Source organism: Coffea arabica, chromosome 10e, assembly GCF_036785885.1.
Source record: "Coffea arabica cultivar ET-39 chromosome 10e, Coffea Arabica ET-39 HiFi, whole genome shotgun sequence".
Lineage (NCBI taxonomy): Eukaryota > Viridiplantae > Streptophyta > Magnoliopsida > Gentianales > Rubiaceae > Coffea > Coffea arabica.
In genome coordinates, this window is record NC_092328.1 from 37696363 (window position 1) to 37713682 (window position 17320).

The following is a 17320-nucleotide window of genomic DNA, read 5'->3' on the forward strand; positions in this document are numbered from 1 at the left end:
TTGGATTTTTTTTATTATTGAAGTGCCAATATGAGACTTAAAATAGATGATGATCTAAAAGTTAATGATTGGAATAGTATATGTGCTCCTTAGGTAGTTCATCCTCTCTGGTTTTGACTTAATCTATTATGCTGTAGTGTGACTATTTTTCTTTTTTCACCAAGGTCAACACATTATATATTGAAAGGATAATTCTATATTGAGCGATATATGAGTTAAACTACAGACACAAATTAAAATATGACCTATTTTCTTAATTTTAGGTATTTCTTGATTTGTGTTTATTGCTTAGAAATGTAGTAATTTTCAGTTACTCTAGGTACATGACTCATATTGAAAATGCTTGATACAATAAGATTAATCACAAAACTGAGCAGCTGCCCTCCTGTGCACCTCCTAGAGCTACATGGAAATTTAACCTCCCATTTTACATCATTAACAGGATCACTATAATATGATTCTTATACGAAACTCTAACCGAAATGCAAAGAAAGGCTCCAATGGGTTCTCAATGTATTAAACAATGTGTCGAAGTTGAGTACCAAACAGAATTGGCATTATATTTCCTCTATTATGAGATGATATCTCTATGGTCCCTGAGGATTTCAATCAAACTGTTATCCACATGACCTATCACACTGAAGAAGCACGGAACTTCCCCGGACCGAACTGACCTGATGAGCTCGGCTTGCTGATTGGGAGAGTGCGTCTTAAGCCTGAAACACAGACAAGAAGGTGAACTAATTGGGGGCCCCGAGGTTGTCCCCGAGGGCACTCCGACGGTCAAGTTAGTTTTCCGGTCAGGGAGATTCACGGAAAATACAGCAGTCGGGAGTAAATGTCCAATAGTCAGCGTACCTTGCGCAGTCATTGTGCGTTACTATTTATACCTTCTTCGGAGTCCGACCTCCGTACGTTTCGGGACCTGCCCAGAATAGCCTCAATCCCGCGCCTAGGGGGAGCAGTCCCGACCTATGCGGGATTGTACTCAGGAGCCCTAACGGCAGAGGGCCGCAGGACGGTTTCCATGGGCCCGGAGTCCAGCCCAACTCAGGCCTTCTTGGGCTGCCACGTGTACAGGCTCAGGACGGGGCCTCTGCACTAGCCCCCTAGATTAGGTAGGACTTCCAAGCAGACCTAATCTATACCGCTACCACGTGGGAGCCCAGCGTCGCACTGCTCTGCCGCGGTCACCTCCGGTACAGCGTTGTCACTGGGAAGCTGCGTCCGCGTCCTTTCAGTTGTCGCGTCCCTTCGGTCTCCGTATCGCTATTAAATGCGTTCACATGGGGCGGTTCAAATTCAAGCAACCGTTTTCCCCCCATTTGGCTCCCTATAAATAGGAATTCTCATATTTTCTCCAACTCTATTTGCCATTTTCCTTTCTTCACGTATTTCCGATTCCCAGCAGCGCATTCCCCACTTCCAGCAGCGCATTTCCGGCCTACAGCGCCCAGATTCCGGCGACCCTGTTCATTACTTCAACTCCAGCATATTCCTTGTCCACTAGTAAGTCCTTTCCCTTCCTTCTCTTCGCTTTTCTTTCTCTCCTTGCCCTTTTCTGCATTTTATGTCGGATCATTCCGGCGTCACTTCCACCGCATCCCAGATTTCGGCCTGTCGTAGAGCCTCTAGAATCTTCATTTCCTCCTCGTCTTCGTCCCCGTATTCATCTTCATCTTCTCCTCCTCCTCCTTCTTCTTCCTCTGCTTCCAATCCCAATTTTCTCATTCCTGACTTGCTCGAACCTATTGACATCATGAGCTATCTGTCTGCCCATTCTCCTTCCGCCCGACTCCTGGAGGAAGTGGCCGAGCTCGATGCCCTCATCGAGCAGCAAGCCACTTCTGTCCTCTCCCCCAAGTCTCCACATAACTCCCCTGGCGGAGCCTAGGGGGGAGCTGGGGAGGACAGGGACTCTTCCGAGGGGACCCCTGCTGCCGAGCAGGGGGATGATTCTGAGTTCAACTACGGTCACCCCGACCGGGAGGAGGTCACCCTCTCACCCGGGACGGTGGCCGAGCTGGCCGCGTCGTTCTCCATCCCTCCGGCGTTCGAGCCGCGAGCCGCCGGACCCACCGATCGAGCCCACCGACCTCCCCCGGGCTTTGTAACCATTTACAAAGAGCAACTGGTCGCGGGGTTCTGACTCCCCATTCCTCCGGCCCTGGCCGAGATCCTGAGCTACTGGGGGCTCAGGATCACCCAGATCCACCCTAATTCGATCAGGATCATCATCGGATTCCTGATCTACTGCCAGATCTGCTCCATCCCCTATTCTCTCTCTCTCTTCCGTGCTTCCTACGCCCTCAAGGCTTCTCTCCCTGGGTGGTACTACTTCTCCCGCCGGTTTTGTCATATCAATTTCTCACTCTTTTATCCACATTTTCTCACAAATTATATTTTTCTCAATCCACATGCCATGTTTGCACATTCTTCTTTTATCATTTATTTTCTACCTCACAAATTGCACCCAATTGCACTTATATGTATCTACTATCATATTTTCATCCATTTGCACACAAGCACCTTTATTTTCTCAATTTGCACACATGCACTTGTCTTACATTCGCACACATGCACGTTTTCTTACATTTTCACACTTGCACTCATATTTGAGTTTTCATTTGCATCATTCGCGACCTCTATGAGGACTTTCCTTATTGGCCACCACAACTCATGTGGTTGGGACCAAAAAGCCTCGTAAGAGACATTTTAGATTTAGGATTGCATTTCTTTTTCATATCCATTAGTCATGTGCAACATGCAAAACATACTTTGGGTAGAAGAAATTAGGAAAAGAAGGGCTAAGTCACGCAACTAGCTTTTGCTAGGGTAAGGGAGTGCCTTAGGCTTTGCCTTTGCCTTCTCCCTTATCAAATGTGACCCCCGATCCCTTTCTTTGGTTACGTAGACCTAAAAGTTCTTTAAAAAGGGTTTGTTTATTTTTCTTTCCAAAAATCACTTTTGGGTGACTTGGTACACCCTAACTCTATACCAAGTGGCGACTCCATTTTCCATGCAAAAAACCCTTTTTGAACTCTGTTTGGCCAAATCGTCGCATTTTCAAGTCCCACGGCCTTTTATTTTCATTTTCACACACATTCACATACATATTCCACACACTACTTTCACACCAATCAAAAAGAGGGGCGCGACAACTTTATTAATAAAATTTGCTTTTTATCAAAAAAAAAACGTTTGAAATATACCCAATGCACATTTTTGTGCATGTATATTTGTTTTTTTGAAATATAAATTAGCGTCTCAGATATACATCAATTATTTTGGGCGAGTCCTAAATCCTGTATGATGCGCATGGGCTCAAAATTTAGAGTAAGATCTAGTAAAAGCACATTCATTGCTATTTGGTTATATTGGAAATTATATATATGCCTTTTAAGAGGGGATACATAGCTAAAAATGTTACAGATAAAATGCAATCTGATGGAAAGCGAAACAGTTATAGTCGTAAATCAACAACAATATGCCAAACTGTTTTACTTTCAAGTTGTTTGAAATTCACTTTTTGTCGGTCGATTTTGCAGACACCAGATCCATTTCTTATATTGTCCAATGTCCCATTAGGGTTTCTTGTGGTTTTAAAACTTAGCCCAGATTGGCCGTTCTAGCCGATCACATTCTTGACTGATCTACTGTTTGGCCTTGTAAGGCCTTCAATCCCAGGATGATGAAACATTGCATTGACCTAACTAAACCGCCCAGCAACTGTTAAACTATTGAACCAGAACGGTTTTAAGTGAACCGACCGCTGGTTCATTACTCTTGACGTAATTATGGCCAAAATTTCTAAATTTGGTCAAATCTTCACATTTAGATGACCATGTGCATTTAATTACGACAACTACCAAGCCAATCTTATTTTTAATATATCTCATAATAAATACTCCATACTATTCTTATTATATATCGTTTACACTCTCTCATTCTATTCTTTTTACACCCAAACAAGTTATTTATATATTCACTTATTTATCTCTCTAAGTTTTTATCAAAAAAATATGTGTACATATGTGTCATGTCATTTTTGAATTGTTAGAATAAATTTTTTGGTCCTTCTATTTTGTTTTTTTATCATTTCTTAATTTATATATTTAATATGTATATAATATTTATTAAATAGTTATGACGTCACGAGTCAATTATAATTCAATTCAACGACCCATGATCCAAGTAAGGTCAATGAACCGGTTGGGTTTCAAAATATTGGGATTTCCTTTGCTGTTTTAATAATATCTAAGAAATCGGGAGAGATATAAAAATGAACCAACATATTTTGAGGAATCAAAAGTGTAAATGTGAATATCTTGATTTACACCTTGACAGTCAAACTGACTGTTTCCATGAAGAAAATTACATCAGTAACATAAATTTTGAAGCTAATCAGCTGGTTCAACCGGTTAAATGGACAATTAAGGTTGATGTCTAGTCCAAATTAATCAAATAAACCTAGCCATTGACCCTGTCAAATCGCATAAAAACTTGAAAAAGTTTTTAAATTTTTTTCATCTTTGTGCATACTTTTTTTGTTATTTTAAAGTTAAATTTAATTAAGACATATATAACATTAGGGTAACTTCATCAGATTTTTTTATTTTTAGGTCCAATTCAATCGAGCAAATTTATATTATTTTCACCAAATTATTGCAATGATATCAACATGATGATTTCCTATATCTCTTACAGTCATTCACAGCAGCAATTTTCAAGATATTGCATTGTAGTCACACTTAACTCTACCCCATATTCTTGTACTGCGAATTGTCCAAAAGTTTGATGGATAGATTTCCAATTTGACAAGAAAAAGGAAGTGAAGATCCAATATAGTGCATTTTTTATGTAAAAAGGATCTAATGAACAATGGCGTATCGAAAGTGCAAGAGAAAACTGATTAGGCCTGTCAACGGGTCGGGTCTAGACCCGGATCCGGACCGAATCCGTGAAATTATTGCGGGTATGGGTAGGGATTTAATTTCGTTTCCCGGATCCGGATCCGGATCCGTTTTGTCAAACAAAAAAATGGGTCGGATACGGAATATAGTATTCCGGCCCGTATTAGACCCGGATCCGGATATAAATGAATTAATAATTTAAAATATATATATTTATCAATATAATTTGATTAGGGTGATGTATTTTAATAAAGTTAATTTGATTTCTTTTCTTATTTGGTTTTTTCTTTGCATTAGTTAGAAATTAGTTTACAAATATATTTTTTTCTCATTTTTATTAGAAATTATAAATTTTGGTAAATTTGTTCGGGTAGACCCGGATTCGGATCCGGGACCCGCCGGATCCGGATCCGGAACATAGAATAAAAGACCCGTCGGGTAAACGGGTCGGATCCGGATCCGGCATAGTAATTCGGGTCCAGGTCCGGAATAATGAATTTCGGCCCGGACCCGGCCCGTTGACAGCCCTAAAACTAATTGCGAAAATGATCGCCGCCTAACTCATTATAGTATCTGGTAAAAAGTTCAATTTCTAGACATGGCTACTCATCAAGACACCTTACCTTTAATTTTTCAAATAATAAACATTGAAAGTAAGCCAAAAGTTTCAAACCACAAGAAAATAGGGCTAATGCTACTTGCATGTGGGATATATAGGCATTCCAAGTGGATTAATTTTTAAGATTCAAACCATAAGAAAATAGGACTAATTTTTAAGATTTTGATACATTGACGTTCCATTTTTGATATTAAGAAGGAAAAGGTGGAGATATATAGGCACATATTTTTCGCATATTTAAGTGTACAAAATTGTAATGTGGGATGATCTACTGAGTTCAAGTTGTAAACTGTCCAAAATAAAATTTTCAAATGTAGTTTGAAGTCAACTCATAACTTTAGGGTGCAAAGTGCGTTTAAAAAAACTAGGGATGCAAAAGTGAGAATTTTGGTAACATCAAGGATGCAAAGAGGAATTATTCCATGAAATTATGACTCTAGAGGGACTCCACGAAAATATATTGTTTGATTTCAACAGAAAAACTATCATAAATCCGCCCATATGAGGTGTTTGGTTATGCCTCTCTAAGAAGTTTTTGCTAAAAATATAATATCCATGTAGATAGTGTGTTTTTTTTTATGTTTGTGTAAAATTTTACTGTAAATTAGTAACTTACAGTAAAATTTTTTGTTGCAATAAAATTTTTACAAAAACCTTTTATGTATTTAGAGGTATTTGAAGGATATTTGAAAATTTCTGTCACGTTCCACATGCCATTCACAACGTACATTACAAATGAAAAAGTGAGCATGAAATTTAGGACAGCTAGTTAATTACAATGCACTTTCCTAGCAAACTATTTGGAATTGAAATCTTGTCCTTTTGTTGGATGTAAAACCGACCAAAACAAATGAAAGTCAGTCATGTACATGTAAATTCCAAAACTTTCACCCTTCTCCAGCCCATGAACAGAACCGAATTTCTTCCAACTAAGATGTTAAAGTTTATCAAGGTTTGTCGCTTTTGAGAAAAAATGTAGTTTGTTTACCATTTTAGTTTCTCAGTTTATGGTCAAGATGGCTAACCAATGCCTGCTCTTTTGTAAAGAGGAACTTTATGTCATTATCTTAACTAACTAAACAGTAGCCTTGCCTCCAAAGGTTTGCCCAAATGAATAACTACGTGAATAATAGGCTAATGATTTTGGAATTCCAGAATAAATTTCAGGCAATCTATGATTACTTTATAATGATCAAAATGACAAAAAGACCCACATAACGTCTTAATGTTACAACATTCCCCTTATAGTCAATGTATAGTGTAAATCGTTTAATTATTTGTAAGTTATCTTTATACACACACACAAATATAAGTGTGTAATTTAATGGTGCATGCTTTCTTAGTGTTACACTTGAAGTATGTAATTGAAGTGATCAAAGAAGCTTTATTGGTTAAAAAACTATAAATTCTTCATATTCTACACAAGACATGTATTAGAGTAGTTTGCGCTTTTGAAAGAAATGTAAAATGTGATTAAAAACTACTCTTTTGTAAATTAATTGACAATGATAATGATGATTGTAATTTTAGAATATAATACATATAACAATGTGTGGTAATAGATGCTGGATTAATACTACATAGAATTATAGATGATCATTTTTTTTATAAAATTCAAATTCCGTTAACTAGATTGTTAATAATCGTCTAGTACAATTTGATTTATATCACAGAAATATGCACTAATGGTAAGTTAAACATGCACTAGAAGTAACAAATATGAAATTTAATAGATACAAAGATCTATAAAAATTGTAAATAGATGTAAAAAATACAAGAAATTTTAAAAAATTTTCTAATAAGATAAAGCACTGCAACTCCCTTTTATACATATTGTAGTCATCAAATCTACTAAATAACTGTTTTAAACTCCAATAGTGATGATAAGATCTATCACGATACACCCAAAATGCAAAAAATTTTCAAATCTGATAACCTGATCTGAAATAAATTCAGATTTAACAACAAATTAAGGAAAAAAACTAAACAAAAATCGCATTAGGAAGTAGGAACCCCTAGGAGAACTAAACAAAAATACTTCTCACTAGGAACACCTAGAAAAAATAGAAAACTCTCATTAAGAAATTTTAAAAGAGATTACATTAAAAAAAATAAAAATGGAACCCATTCCTGCCAGAAGGAAGGACTTTTGAAAAGAGGAGAGGAATTATATCCTCCAAAAAAGAAAGGCCTATTGAGAAATGTTATAATTACAATTAAATATTATATATATAATTAAATATAAATATACAAATGTTATAATATAAATATATAATTATAATTATATAATATATAATATTTACTAATATTAATTATACTAATATTTTATATAAATATAATATATATTACATATTAAATATAGTTATTATTATTTTTAAAATAATAATTATAAGTATAATTATAATTATATAACTTATTAATATTATATACATTTATATATGATAATTATATGCACATATAATATACATTTATAAATATCCATATATATTATAAATATATTATTATATAATATCAATAAATTTATAATATATATTATATAATTATAATTATATTTAACTAAATAATTATAATATATAATTATATAATATAATAATATCATTATTATAAGTTTGTAACTAATTAAATTAAATATTATATATAATTAATTATAATTATACAAATGTTATAATATAATTATATAATTATAATTATATAATATATAAATATTAACTGTACTAATATTTTATATAAATATAATGTATATTACATATTAAATATAGTTATTATATTTAAAATAATAAATATAATTATAATTATATAATTTATTGATATTATATACATGTATATATTATAATTATACGCACATATAATATACATTTATAAATATACATATATATTATAAATATATTATTATATAATATTAATAAATTTATAATATATATTATATAATTATATTTATATTTAACTAAATAATTATAATACATATTTATATAATATACTAATATTATAATAAAATATATAATTATAATAAAATATTATAATTATAATATATTATATATATGTATATATTATAATATATATATTATATATATATATATTAATTATACTAAATATTATGTAATTATAAGATTTTGGAATCACACTTCGGTTTTGGACAAAACTCATCAACTTACTAAAGAATTGTGGAATGCTAAATTTTTAGATATCATTCCAAAATTTCAATTCCGATAGTAGTGAACCAAACATGAATCATGGGGTTTATTCCAATTCCCCATTCCGAAACCCTTTTACCAAACGCCACCCAAAAGTTTATGGGGGTTTAGAGAAATTAACCCTTAAATATTGTTTTTATCCGATAAAGTATTTAGAGAGCTCCTAAACTATTTCAATTGTCAAGTTTTGATTTTTCATCTATTTTAAGTCTCAAATTAATCCATGACAATAAAAAGGGTCATATTTTGATCCTTTAGTCCATTTTTACCATTAGATCCACCAAATTTTACCTTTAGATTCATCGACATCAACGACAAGATGAAGGTAAGGATCAAATTTGGATTTTTTTTATTATTGAAGTGCCAATATGAGACTTAAAATAGATGATGATCTAAAAGTTAATGATTGGAATAGTATATGTGCTCCTTAGGTAGTTCATCCTCTCTGGTTTTGACTTCATCTATTCTGCTGTAGTGTGACTATTTTTCTTTTTTCACCAAGGTCAACACATTATATATTGAAAGGATAATTCTATATTGAGCGATATATGAGTTAAACTACAGACACAAATTAAAATATGACCTATTTTCTTAATTTTAGGTATTTCTTGATTTGTGTTTATTGCTTAGAAATGTAGTAATTTTCAGTTACTCTAGGTACATGACTCATATTGAAAATGCTTGATACTATAAGATTAATCACAAAACTGAGCAGCTGCCCTCCTGTGCACCTCCTAGAGCTACATGGAAATTTAACCTCCCATTTTACATCATTAACAGGATCACTATAATATGATTTTGATACGAAACTCTAACCGAAATGCAAAGAAAGGCTCCAATGGGTTCTCAATGTATTAAACAATGTGTCGAAGTTGAGTACCAAACAGAATTGGCATTATATTTCCTCTATTATGAGATGATATCTCTATGGTCCCTGAGGATTTCAATCAAACTGTTATCCACATGACCTATCACACTGAAGAAGCACGGAACTTCCCCGGACCGAACTGACCTGATGAGCTCGGCTTGCTGATTGGGAGAGTGCGTCTTAAGCCTGAAACACAGACAAGAAGGTGAACTAATTGGGGGCCCCGAGGTTGTCCCCGAGGGCACTCCGACGGTCAAGTTAGTTTTCCGGTCAGGGAGATTCACGGAAAATACAGCAGTCGGGAGTAAATGTCCAATAGTCAGCGTACCTTGCGCAGTCATTGTGCGTTACTTTTTATACCTTCTTAGGAGTCCGACCTCCGTACGTTTCGGGACCTGCCCAAAATAGCCTCAATCCCGCGCCTAGGGGGAGCAGTCCCGACCTATGCGGGATTGTACTCAGGAGCCCAAACGGCAGAGGGCCGCAGGACGGTTTCCATGGGCCCGGAGTCCAGCCCAACTCAGGCCTTCTTGGGCTGCCACGTGTACAGGCCCAGGACGGAGCCTCTGCACTAGCCCCCTAGATTAGGTAGGGCTTCCAAGCAGACCTAATCTATACCGCTACCACGTGGGAGCCCAGCGTCGCACTGCTCTGCCGCGGTCACCTCCGGTACAGCGTTGTCACTGGGAAGCTGCGTCCGCGTCCTTTCAGTTGTCGCGTCCCTTCGATCTCCGTATCGCTATTAAATGCGTTCACATGGGGCGGTTCAAATTCAAGCAACCGTTTTCCCCCCATTTGGCTCCTTATAAATAGGAATTCTCAGATTTTCTCCAACTCTATTTGTCATTTTCCTTTCTTCACGTATTTCCGATTCCCAGCAGCGCATTCCCCACTTCCAGCAGCGCATTTCCGGCCTACAGTGCCCAGATTCCGGCGACCCTGTTCATTACTTCAACTCCAGCATATTCCTTGTCCACTAGTAAGTCCTTTCCCTTCCTTCTCTTCGCTTTTCTTTCTCTCCTTGCCCTTTTCTGCATTTTATGTCGGATCATTCCGGCGTCACTTCCACCGCATCCCAGATTCCGGCCTGTCGTAGAGCCTCTAGAATCTTCATTTCCTCCTCGTTTTCGTCCCCGTATTCATTTTCATCTTCTCCTCCTCCTCCTTCTTCTTCCTCTGCTTCCAATCCCAATTTTCTCATTCCTGACTTGCTCGAACTCATTGACATCATGAGCTATCCGTCTGCCCATTCTCCTTCCGCCCGACTCCTGGAGGAGGTGGCCGAGCTCGATGCTCTCATCGAGCAGCAAGCCACTTCTGTCCTCTCTCCCAAGTCTCCACATAACTCCCCTGGCGGAGCCCAGGGGGGAGCTGGGGAGGACAGGGACTCTTCCGAGGGGACCCCTGCTGCCGAGCAGGGGGATGATTCTGAGTTCAACTACGGTCACCCCGACCGGGAGGAGGTCACCCTCTCACCCGGGGCGGTGGCCGAGCTGGCCGCGTCGTTCTCCATCCCTCCGGCGTTCGAGCCGCGAGCCGCCGGACCCACCGATCGAGCCCACCGACCTCCCCCGGGCTTTGTAACCATTTACAAAGAGCAACTGGTCGCGGGGTTCCGACTCCCCATTCCTCCGGCCCTGGCCGAGATCCTGAGCTACTGGGGGCTCAGGATCACCCAGATCCACCCTAATTCGATCAGGATCATCATCGGATTCCTGATCTACTGCCAGATCTGCTCTATCCCCTATTCTCTCTCTCTCTTCCGTGCTTCCTACGCCCTCAAGGCTTCTCTCCCTAGGTGGTACTACTTCTCCCGCCGGTCCGCCAGCAATCGCGGCGGGAAGGGCACCCAGGATCTTCTCTACGGGGTCCCCTCTTCCGTAAAAAACTGGAAGGGAGACTTCTTTTTCGTTAAAACCAATGCGTGGAAGGTTGGGGGGGTCGGGGACGACCCCTGTCCAGAGGACCTGGACCCTGAGGCCTTCGGCTAGCTGCTGGGTTCTGCGGTGAAGCTGTACGCAGCCAAGTTCTCCACCGAACAGATTTCCGCGGCCGGGCTGTTGGGGACGTTGTCCGGATCCCTTGGAAAAGTGGCGTTCTCCCCCGCCGACCAAGAGACCTGTAATACTGCACCTGTTCTTTTGTTATCTGTTGCCTTTTCTCCCTTATTTCTCTGACCTGTAGCACTGATCCGGTGGTGTTCTCTGCAGTGAGCAAGCTTTCCAGACTACTGGGCGCGCCAACCGAGTTGGTCGCCCCCACCACACAGCCTGAGGCGTCGAAGAAGGCCCCTGATGCCTCTGCGACTCCTGGGGGCAGCTCGGCCCCCCAGAAGGAGGCCTCTCAAGCTCAGTCCCCCTCCAAGCAGGTCCCCGGCAAAAAGAAGTCAACGGGACAGAAGAAGGGTCGAGAGGACGAGCCTTCCCAACCCGTGAAGAAACCGGCGCAAGGCCCAGCACAGCGCCCTCTCCAGCTGACGTCTGGGGGCCCTGTCCACCTGGGGGTTGGCTCCGCGGAGGAGCACGCCCAGGAGAGCGCTCCCCCGAGCTTGTGGCACTTCCGCCACGTAGTCCCCACGAAGCCGGGGCAAGCCCCCACGATGCACGATCCCCGACACTTCTGCCCGTCCTGGGAGCTCTCCATCAATGACCGAGCCCAGTTCCCCGTGATGGCTCGCGAGCTGGTCACGGGCTCAGTCCTTCCGCGCGACAAGAAGTGGATGGAGCTGGCCAGCCCGTCCGAGCTCCAGGACATGCACTACACCGCCCAGGTCCAAGTAAGCCCTCTCCCTTTTAGGCCCCTTGGGTCCCTGTTCTTTCTCTTGATGGGGTTGGTAATATGCTAACTCTTACTCTCCTTTCTCCAGACCAACGCCGCCGGTGCTGCCCTGGTGACCCGCTTCTCCGAACTGTCTCCCAACTTGGAGAAAATGCAAAAGAAGAATCGAGAGGCCGAGCAGAAGCTTGCCAAGGCCCTTAAGGAGGTAGACTCCCTTAAGGCCAAGCTAGGCAAGACTGAGAAGGAGCTGGAGGGGGCCCAGGTCCAGCTCGCCTCCACCCGGTCCGAGCTGGACCAAGAGAAGAGGGGCGTGGAGAAACTGAGGGAGGAGCACGCTATCGAACTCTCCGGCACCGTCAGCCGAGAACGCAGGAGGGCCGTTCGGGAGTTCATCTCCTCCCAACGGTTTGCCGAGGACGTGACCCTCCTCAACCAGCCCATCCTCCAGGTCGGCGCCACGTGGGCCCTGTACCAGGTGAAGAGTCTCAACCCACTCGGCTTCAACTTGGCGGACTTCAAAGACTACAACCCCGCAGCCGAGGAGAAGCTGGACTGGCTCTTCGATGGGTACTGCAAGGGGCATGCCCTGAAGGATCTGGTGGGCAGGAGCGATGTGGGGTCCGAGCTGGCGGAAGTCCCCTTGGAGGAGGACGAGGCTCCCGGCCGGGCTTCTGGGAAGGAGCCAGTGGCCTAGGGTTGTGGTCACTCCAGAAACTCTTTCCATCCTCTTATAAGGATGCGACCATGCTCCAGCCCAATCCTTTTTAACAGCTTTCTCCATACGCCTCTCAACATGTTTAAGGTGTACCTTCAACTCCCATCTCAAGCAGGTCGCCAGTAAGAAGACGGAGACATAATTAGGTTCCCCTTTCCTTGTATAGCTCGGTAGGCTTTGTAATAGATAGGGTCTGAATGCATGTACAGGATGAAGTTTGAATGAAACTATCTGATTTTGTCTTCAACTCTAGCTTGTGTCTGGATTTGCCAGTCGAGACGGCCTGCCGACCTCTGGGGTCGAGTATCGATTATCATGCCAAGGCAACGTGCCGGCCTCTTGGGTCGAGCATCAGACTTCAGGACTTCACCCCGCGCCGACCTCTTGGGGTCGAACACCGAATTTCCGGGTACTCCTGTTAAGCCGACCTCTTGGGGTCGAGCCTTAGAACACCGCAAGCTCCAGAACATCCCTCGACGCCAGCCTCTTGGGGCCGAGCGCCAAACTGTAAAAACTGACCTTAAACGCCGACCTCCTGGGGCCGAACGTCAAACTTTCAAAGTTTGAACGATACTTGCGCTGCACTACTTATTATCCCCGAGCCCTCCACTAGGGCACTTAGCAGCATCCAAGTGTGCTAGTGTAGAAGTAATAAGTAAGTAGCGTGATAGTTCGAGATATGCGGGTATTAGAAGAGCTTTGAAGTAAATGCCCAAAGTGAAGTGTTTATTCAATTTCGGAGAATAGAGTACATTGGACTTAATCTAACTGATAAAACAATCGCAAATTTGAAAAGTGCCAGGTGCAGGGCACCTTGGCTCCATCTAACCTCGAAAGCTTGCAGTATCCAGCTCGGCTCGCTTCCAGGACCTGGTATGGCCCCTCCCAATTTGGACCAAGCTTGTTGGAGCTATGAGCTCGGCTGACAGAGCTCTTTCTGAGGACGAGGTCTCCAGGCTGGTAATGCGTACTCCTCACCCTCTCATTGTGGTAGCGGGCAAGCTGGCTTTTATACTTAACCATTCGTATTGCCGCTTCCTCACGCCTGGCCTCCAACATGTCCAAGTTGCACCTCAGCTCTTCTTCGTTGGCTGTCGCAACGAAGTTCTGTATCCGAGGTGAGGGAAGGCCGACCTCCGCGGGCACCACTGCCTCCGCCCCGTAGGTCAGGGAGAACGGGGTCTCATCGGTGGCTGTCCTCGGCGTGGTGCGGTAGGCCCAGAGGACATTAGGGAGTTCCTCTAGCCAATTAGATTGGGCCTGTTCCAATCTAGTCTTTAGTCCCTGCAGAATTGTTCGATTTGCGCTCTCCACTTGGCCATTGGCTTGAGGATGACCCACCGAGGTGAAGTGCTGACTGATCCCGAGCTCGGCGCACCAGTTCCTGTAAGGGTTTTCCGCGAACTGCCGCCCGTTGTCGGATATCAAGACGCGCGGGATTCCAAAGCGGCATACTATGTTTTTCCAGAAGAACTTCTAGATTGCTCTTCCGGATATAGTGGCCAGGGGCTCCGCTTCCATCCACTTTGTGAAATAGCCGATGGCCACCACGAGGTGCTCAAACCGCCCAGGAGCTCGGGAAAAGGGCCCCAGAAGGTCTATTCCCCACTGGGCGAATGGCCAGGGGCTGTGGATGGGAACCATCTCCCGAATTGGCTGATGACGCAGCGGGGCGTGCACCTGACAAGCTCAGCATTGCTGAACCAATACTGCGGCATCCCGGAATACCGTGGGCCAGTAGTAGCCTAAGAGTAAGCACTTTCTGGCCAACACCCGAGATCCCATATGGGCCGCGCATATGCCCTCATGAACCTCTCGGAGGACGTAGTCGCCCTCTTCAAGAGTTACGCACTTTAGCCAGGGGGATAAATAGGACCTTCTGTAGAGGGTCCCCCCAACGTAGGCATACTTGGCAGGCCGGAGCTGGAGTCGGCGAGCCTCTGCCTTATTCTAGGGAAGGATACCCGAACCGAGGAAATCCACGATGGGAGTCATCCAGGAGGCCGAGCCGTCTGTGGCTAGGACCAGGACCCAATTAATACTTTTGTGTTTGACCACCTCCACCAGGACCTCCTTGCTTAGGTGGGCAAATGAGGAGGAGGCCAATTTTGAAAGAGCATCCGCGCGCTTGTTCTGTGATCTCGGCACCTGTTCAATCTCGAAAACGTCGAACAGTTTCATCGCCTCCTGCACCTTAGCCAAGTATTTTTTCATGACGTCCTCCTTAGCCTCGTACTCCCCGCGGACCTGGCACACTACCAGTTGGGAGTCACTCCGGACCCTGATCGCGGTTATACCCATCTGGTGGGTTATCCGCAATCCTGTCAATAGAGCCTCGTACTCAGCCTCGTTGTTGGATGCCGGGAAGTCGAATCTGAGGGCGTAGGTCAGCTCCTCCCCGGTGGGCGAAATGAGCAGCAGGCCGACTCCGCTCCCTTCTTTACTTGAGGCCCCGTCTACAAATAGCACCCACGGTCCCACCGGCCGCGCCTTCTCGGGCACAGAGCTCGGGTCGGTCAAGGAAAAATTGGCTCCCTCGGCGAGGAAGTCTGCCAGGGCCTGGGCTTTAATAGCCGTGCGAGGTTGGTAGCCGATGTCGTGCTCGGCCAGCTCGACAGCCCATTTGGTCATCCTGCCCGAGACCTCGGGTTTGGTGAGTATCTGACGTAAGGGCTGATCCGTCATGACGAGAATGCTGTGGGCCTGGAAATAAGGTCGGAGTTTCCGGGCGGCGTGTACCAAGGCAAGGACCAATTTTTCTGCCGGCGCATACCGCGTTTCCAACCCCTATAGAGCACGGCTGACATAGTATATTGGCCTCTGAGCCCCCCTGTCCTCCCGCACCAAGACCGTGCTGACGGCCTCGTTGCAAGCAGACAAGTATAGGAGTAGGGTCTCTCCCGGCTCTGGGGCAGTCAAGGCAGGAAGCTCGGCCAAATATGCTTTCAGGTTGGTGAAGGCTTTTTGGCATTTCTCCGTCCATTGAAAGTCCTTTGGCGCTTTCAGGATCCGGAAGAAGGGTAGCCCCCTCACCGCGGAGCGTGAGAGGAATCTATTCAGGGCGGCCATCCTTCCCGCAAGCCGTTGGACCTCCTTGACGCTCCTCGGGGGGGCCATGTTCATATTGGCTTGGAGCTTGTCCGGGTTGGCTGATACGAATCTCGTTGGTGAGAAGATTCGCGACCCAAGATCACTTGTTGGATTTGACTTCGAACGCAAGAACGGTAGCAGCGGAAACCCTATGACCCCTCTAATCCCCGTGACTACGAACTTGTTGATATTATCTCAACCCGTAACCAAACGAATTAGTGAACCTCAGGCAAGTGTAGAAGGCGCCACAATTCAAGTGCGATTCTTGAATTGATAAGCCGAACAAGAACACTAGAGTATAACTCTAAGTTGTTCAAGGTTTGCTCGAAAGCTATGGAGAAAACTCTCTCAATATTTTTATCATAAAAGTGTCTACCCTTTATTGATGTAATATGGTGCCTTATATAGGCTACAAGTGAAAACCCTAATCTAGTAGAAAATGGACTAAGGGCGCAGTGGATATGGGCCCTAATAAAGGAGGCTTAACCCCCGACGGGTTGGGCCTCACGTGGGCTTTCCTTCCTAGGCAGCCCACTCTAGCAAATAATAATGAGTAAATTAGCAATCCTACCCTTGGCGATTCTACGTGCGATATGCACTTAGCCAATTATTCAATCTAATCAACTAATGTGAAAATAACTAACTATGATGCTAAAACGGAAATTAGGGTTTGGCAAAACCCTAATCCTCGGGTGTAGATTCAATGCTCATTATCGGACCGCGACCACCTTCACTTGAATGCATGAATCCTTCAAAGGACTTGTGTATGGCTTGAATAAGTACATTGAGTTGCTCACGAAGTTTCTTTGCGCGAGCCCGAGTAATGGGTCCACTTGGGGCGAGCACGTGATCCTCAGCTCCTCGATTACCCGAGCCATTGTTGGCCTGCCCACCTACCATGATGCTATCATTCCCCTCCTCTTGAGAAGGATTTGCCCTCAAATCAAACGCATCATCTGCATCAAAAGGAGCTAAGTCAGAGACATTAAATGTAGCACTAACTCCATACTCACCAGGAAGGTCAAGTTTGTAGGCGTTGTCATTGATGCGCTCCAACACTTGAAAAGGTCCATCACCCCGTGGTTGTAATTTGTTCCTCCTTTGAACAGGAAAGCGTTCTTTGCGCATGTGCAACCACACCCAATC

The 17320-nt window shown here is 43.2% G+C and overlaps 1 protein-coding gene across 1 annotated transcript; it reads right to left on the reverse strand.

Moving 5' to 3' along the window:
• Positions 1–15034: 15034 nt before the first annotated feature.
• LOC140015216 (uncharacterized) lies at positions 15035–15769 on the reverse strand. Its single transcript, XM_072067129.1, has one exon. It carries the CDS (start codon positions 15767–15769, stop codon positions 15035–15037), a length of 735 nt encoding a protein of 244 aa, XP_071923230.1.
• Between the last annotated feature and the right edge of the window lie 1551 nt (positions 15770–17320).

Bases quoted from the DNA above. Each gene is read 5' to 3' on its own strand.
- LOC140015216 (XM_072067129.1), bottom strand. From the start codon at position 15,769: ATGACGGATCAGCCCTTACGTCAGATACTCACCAAACCCGAGGTCTCG.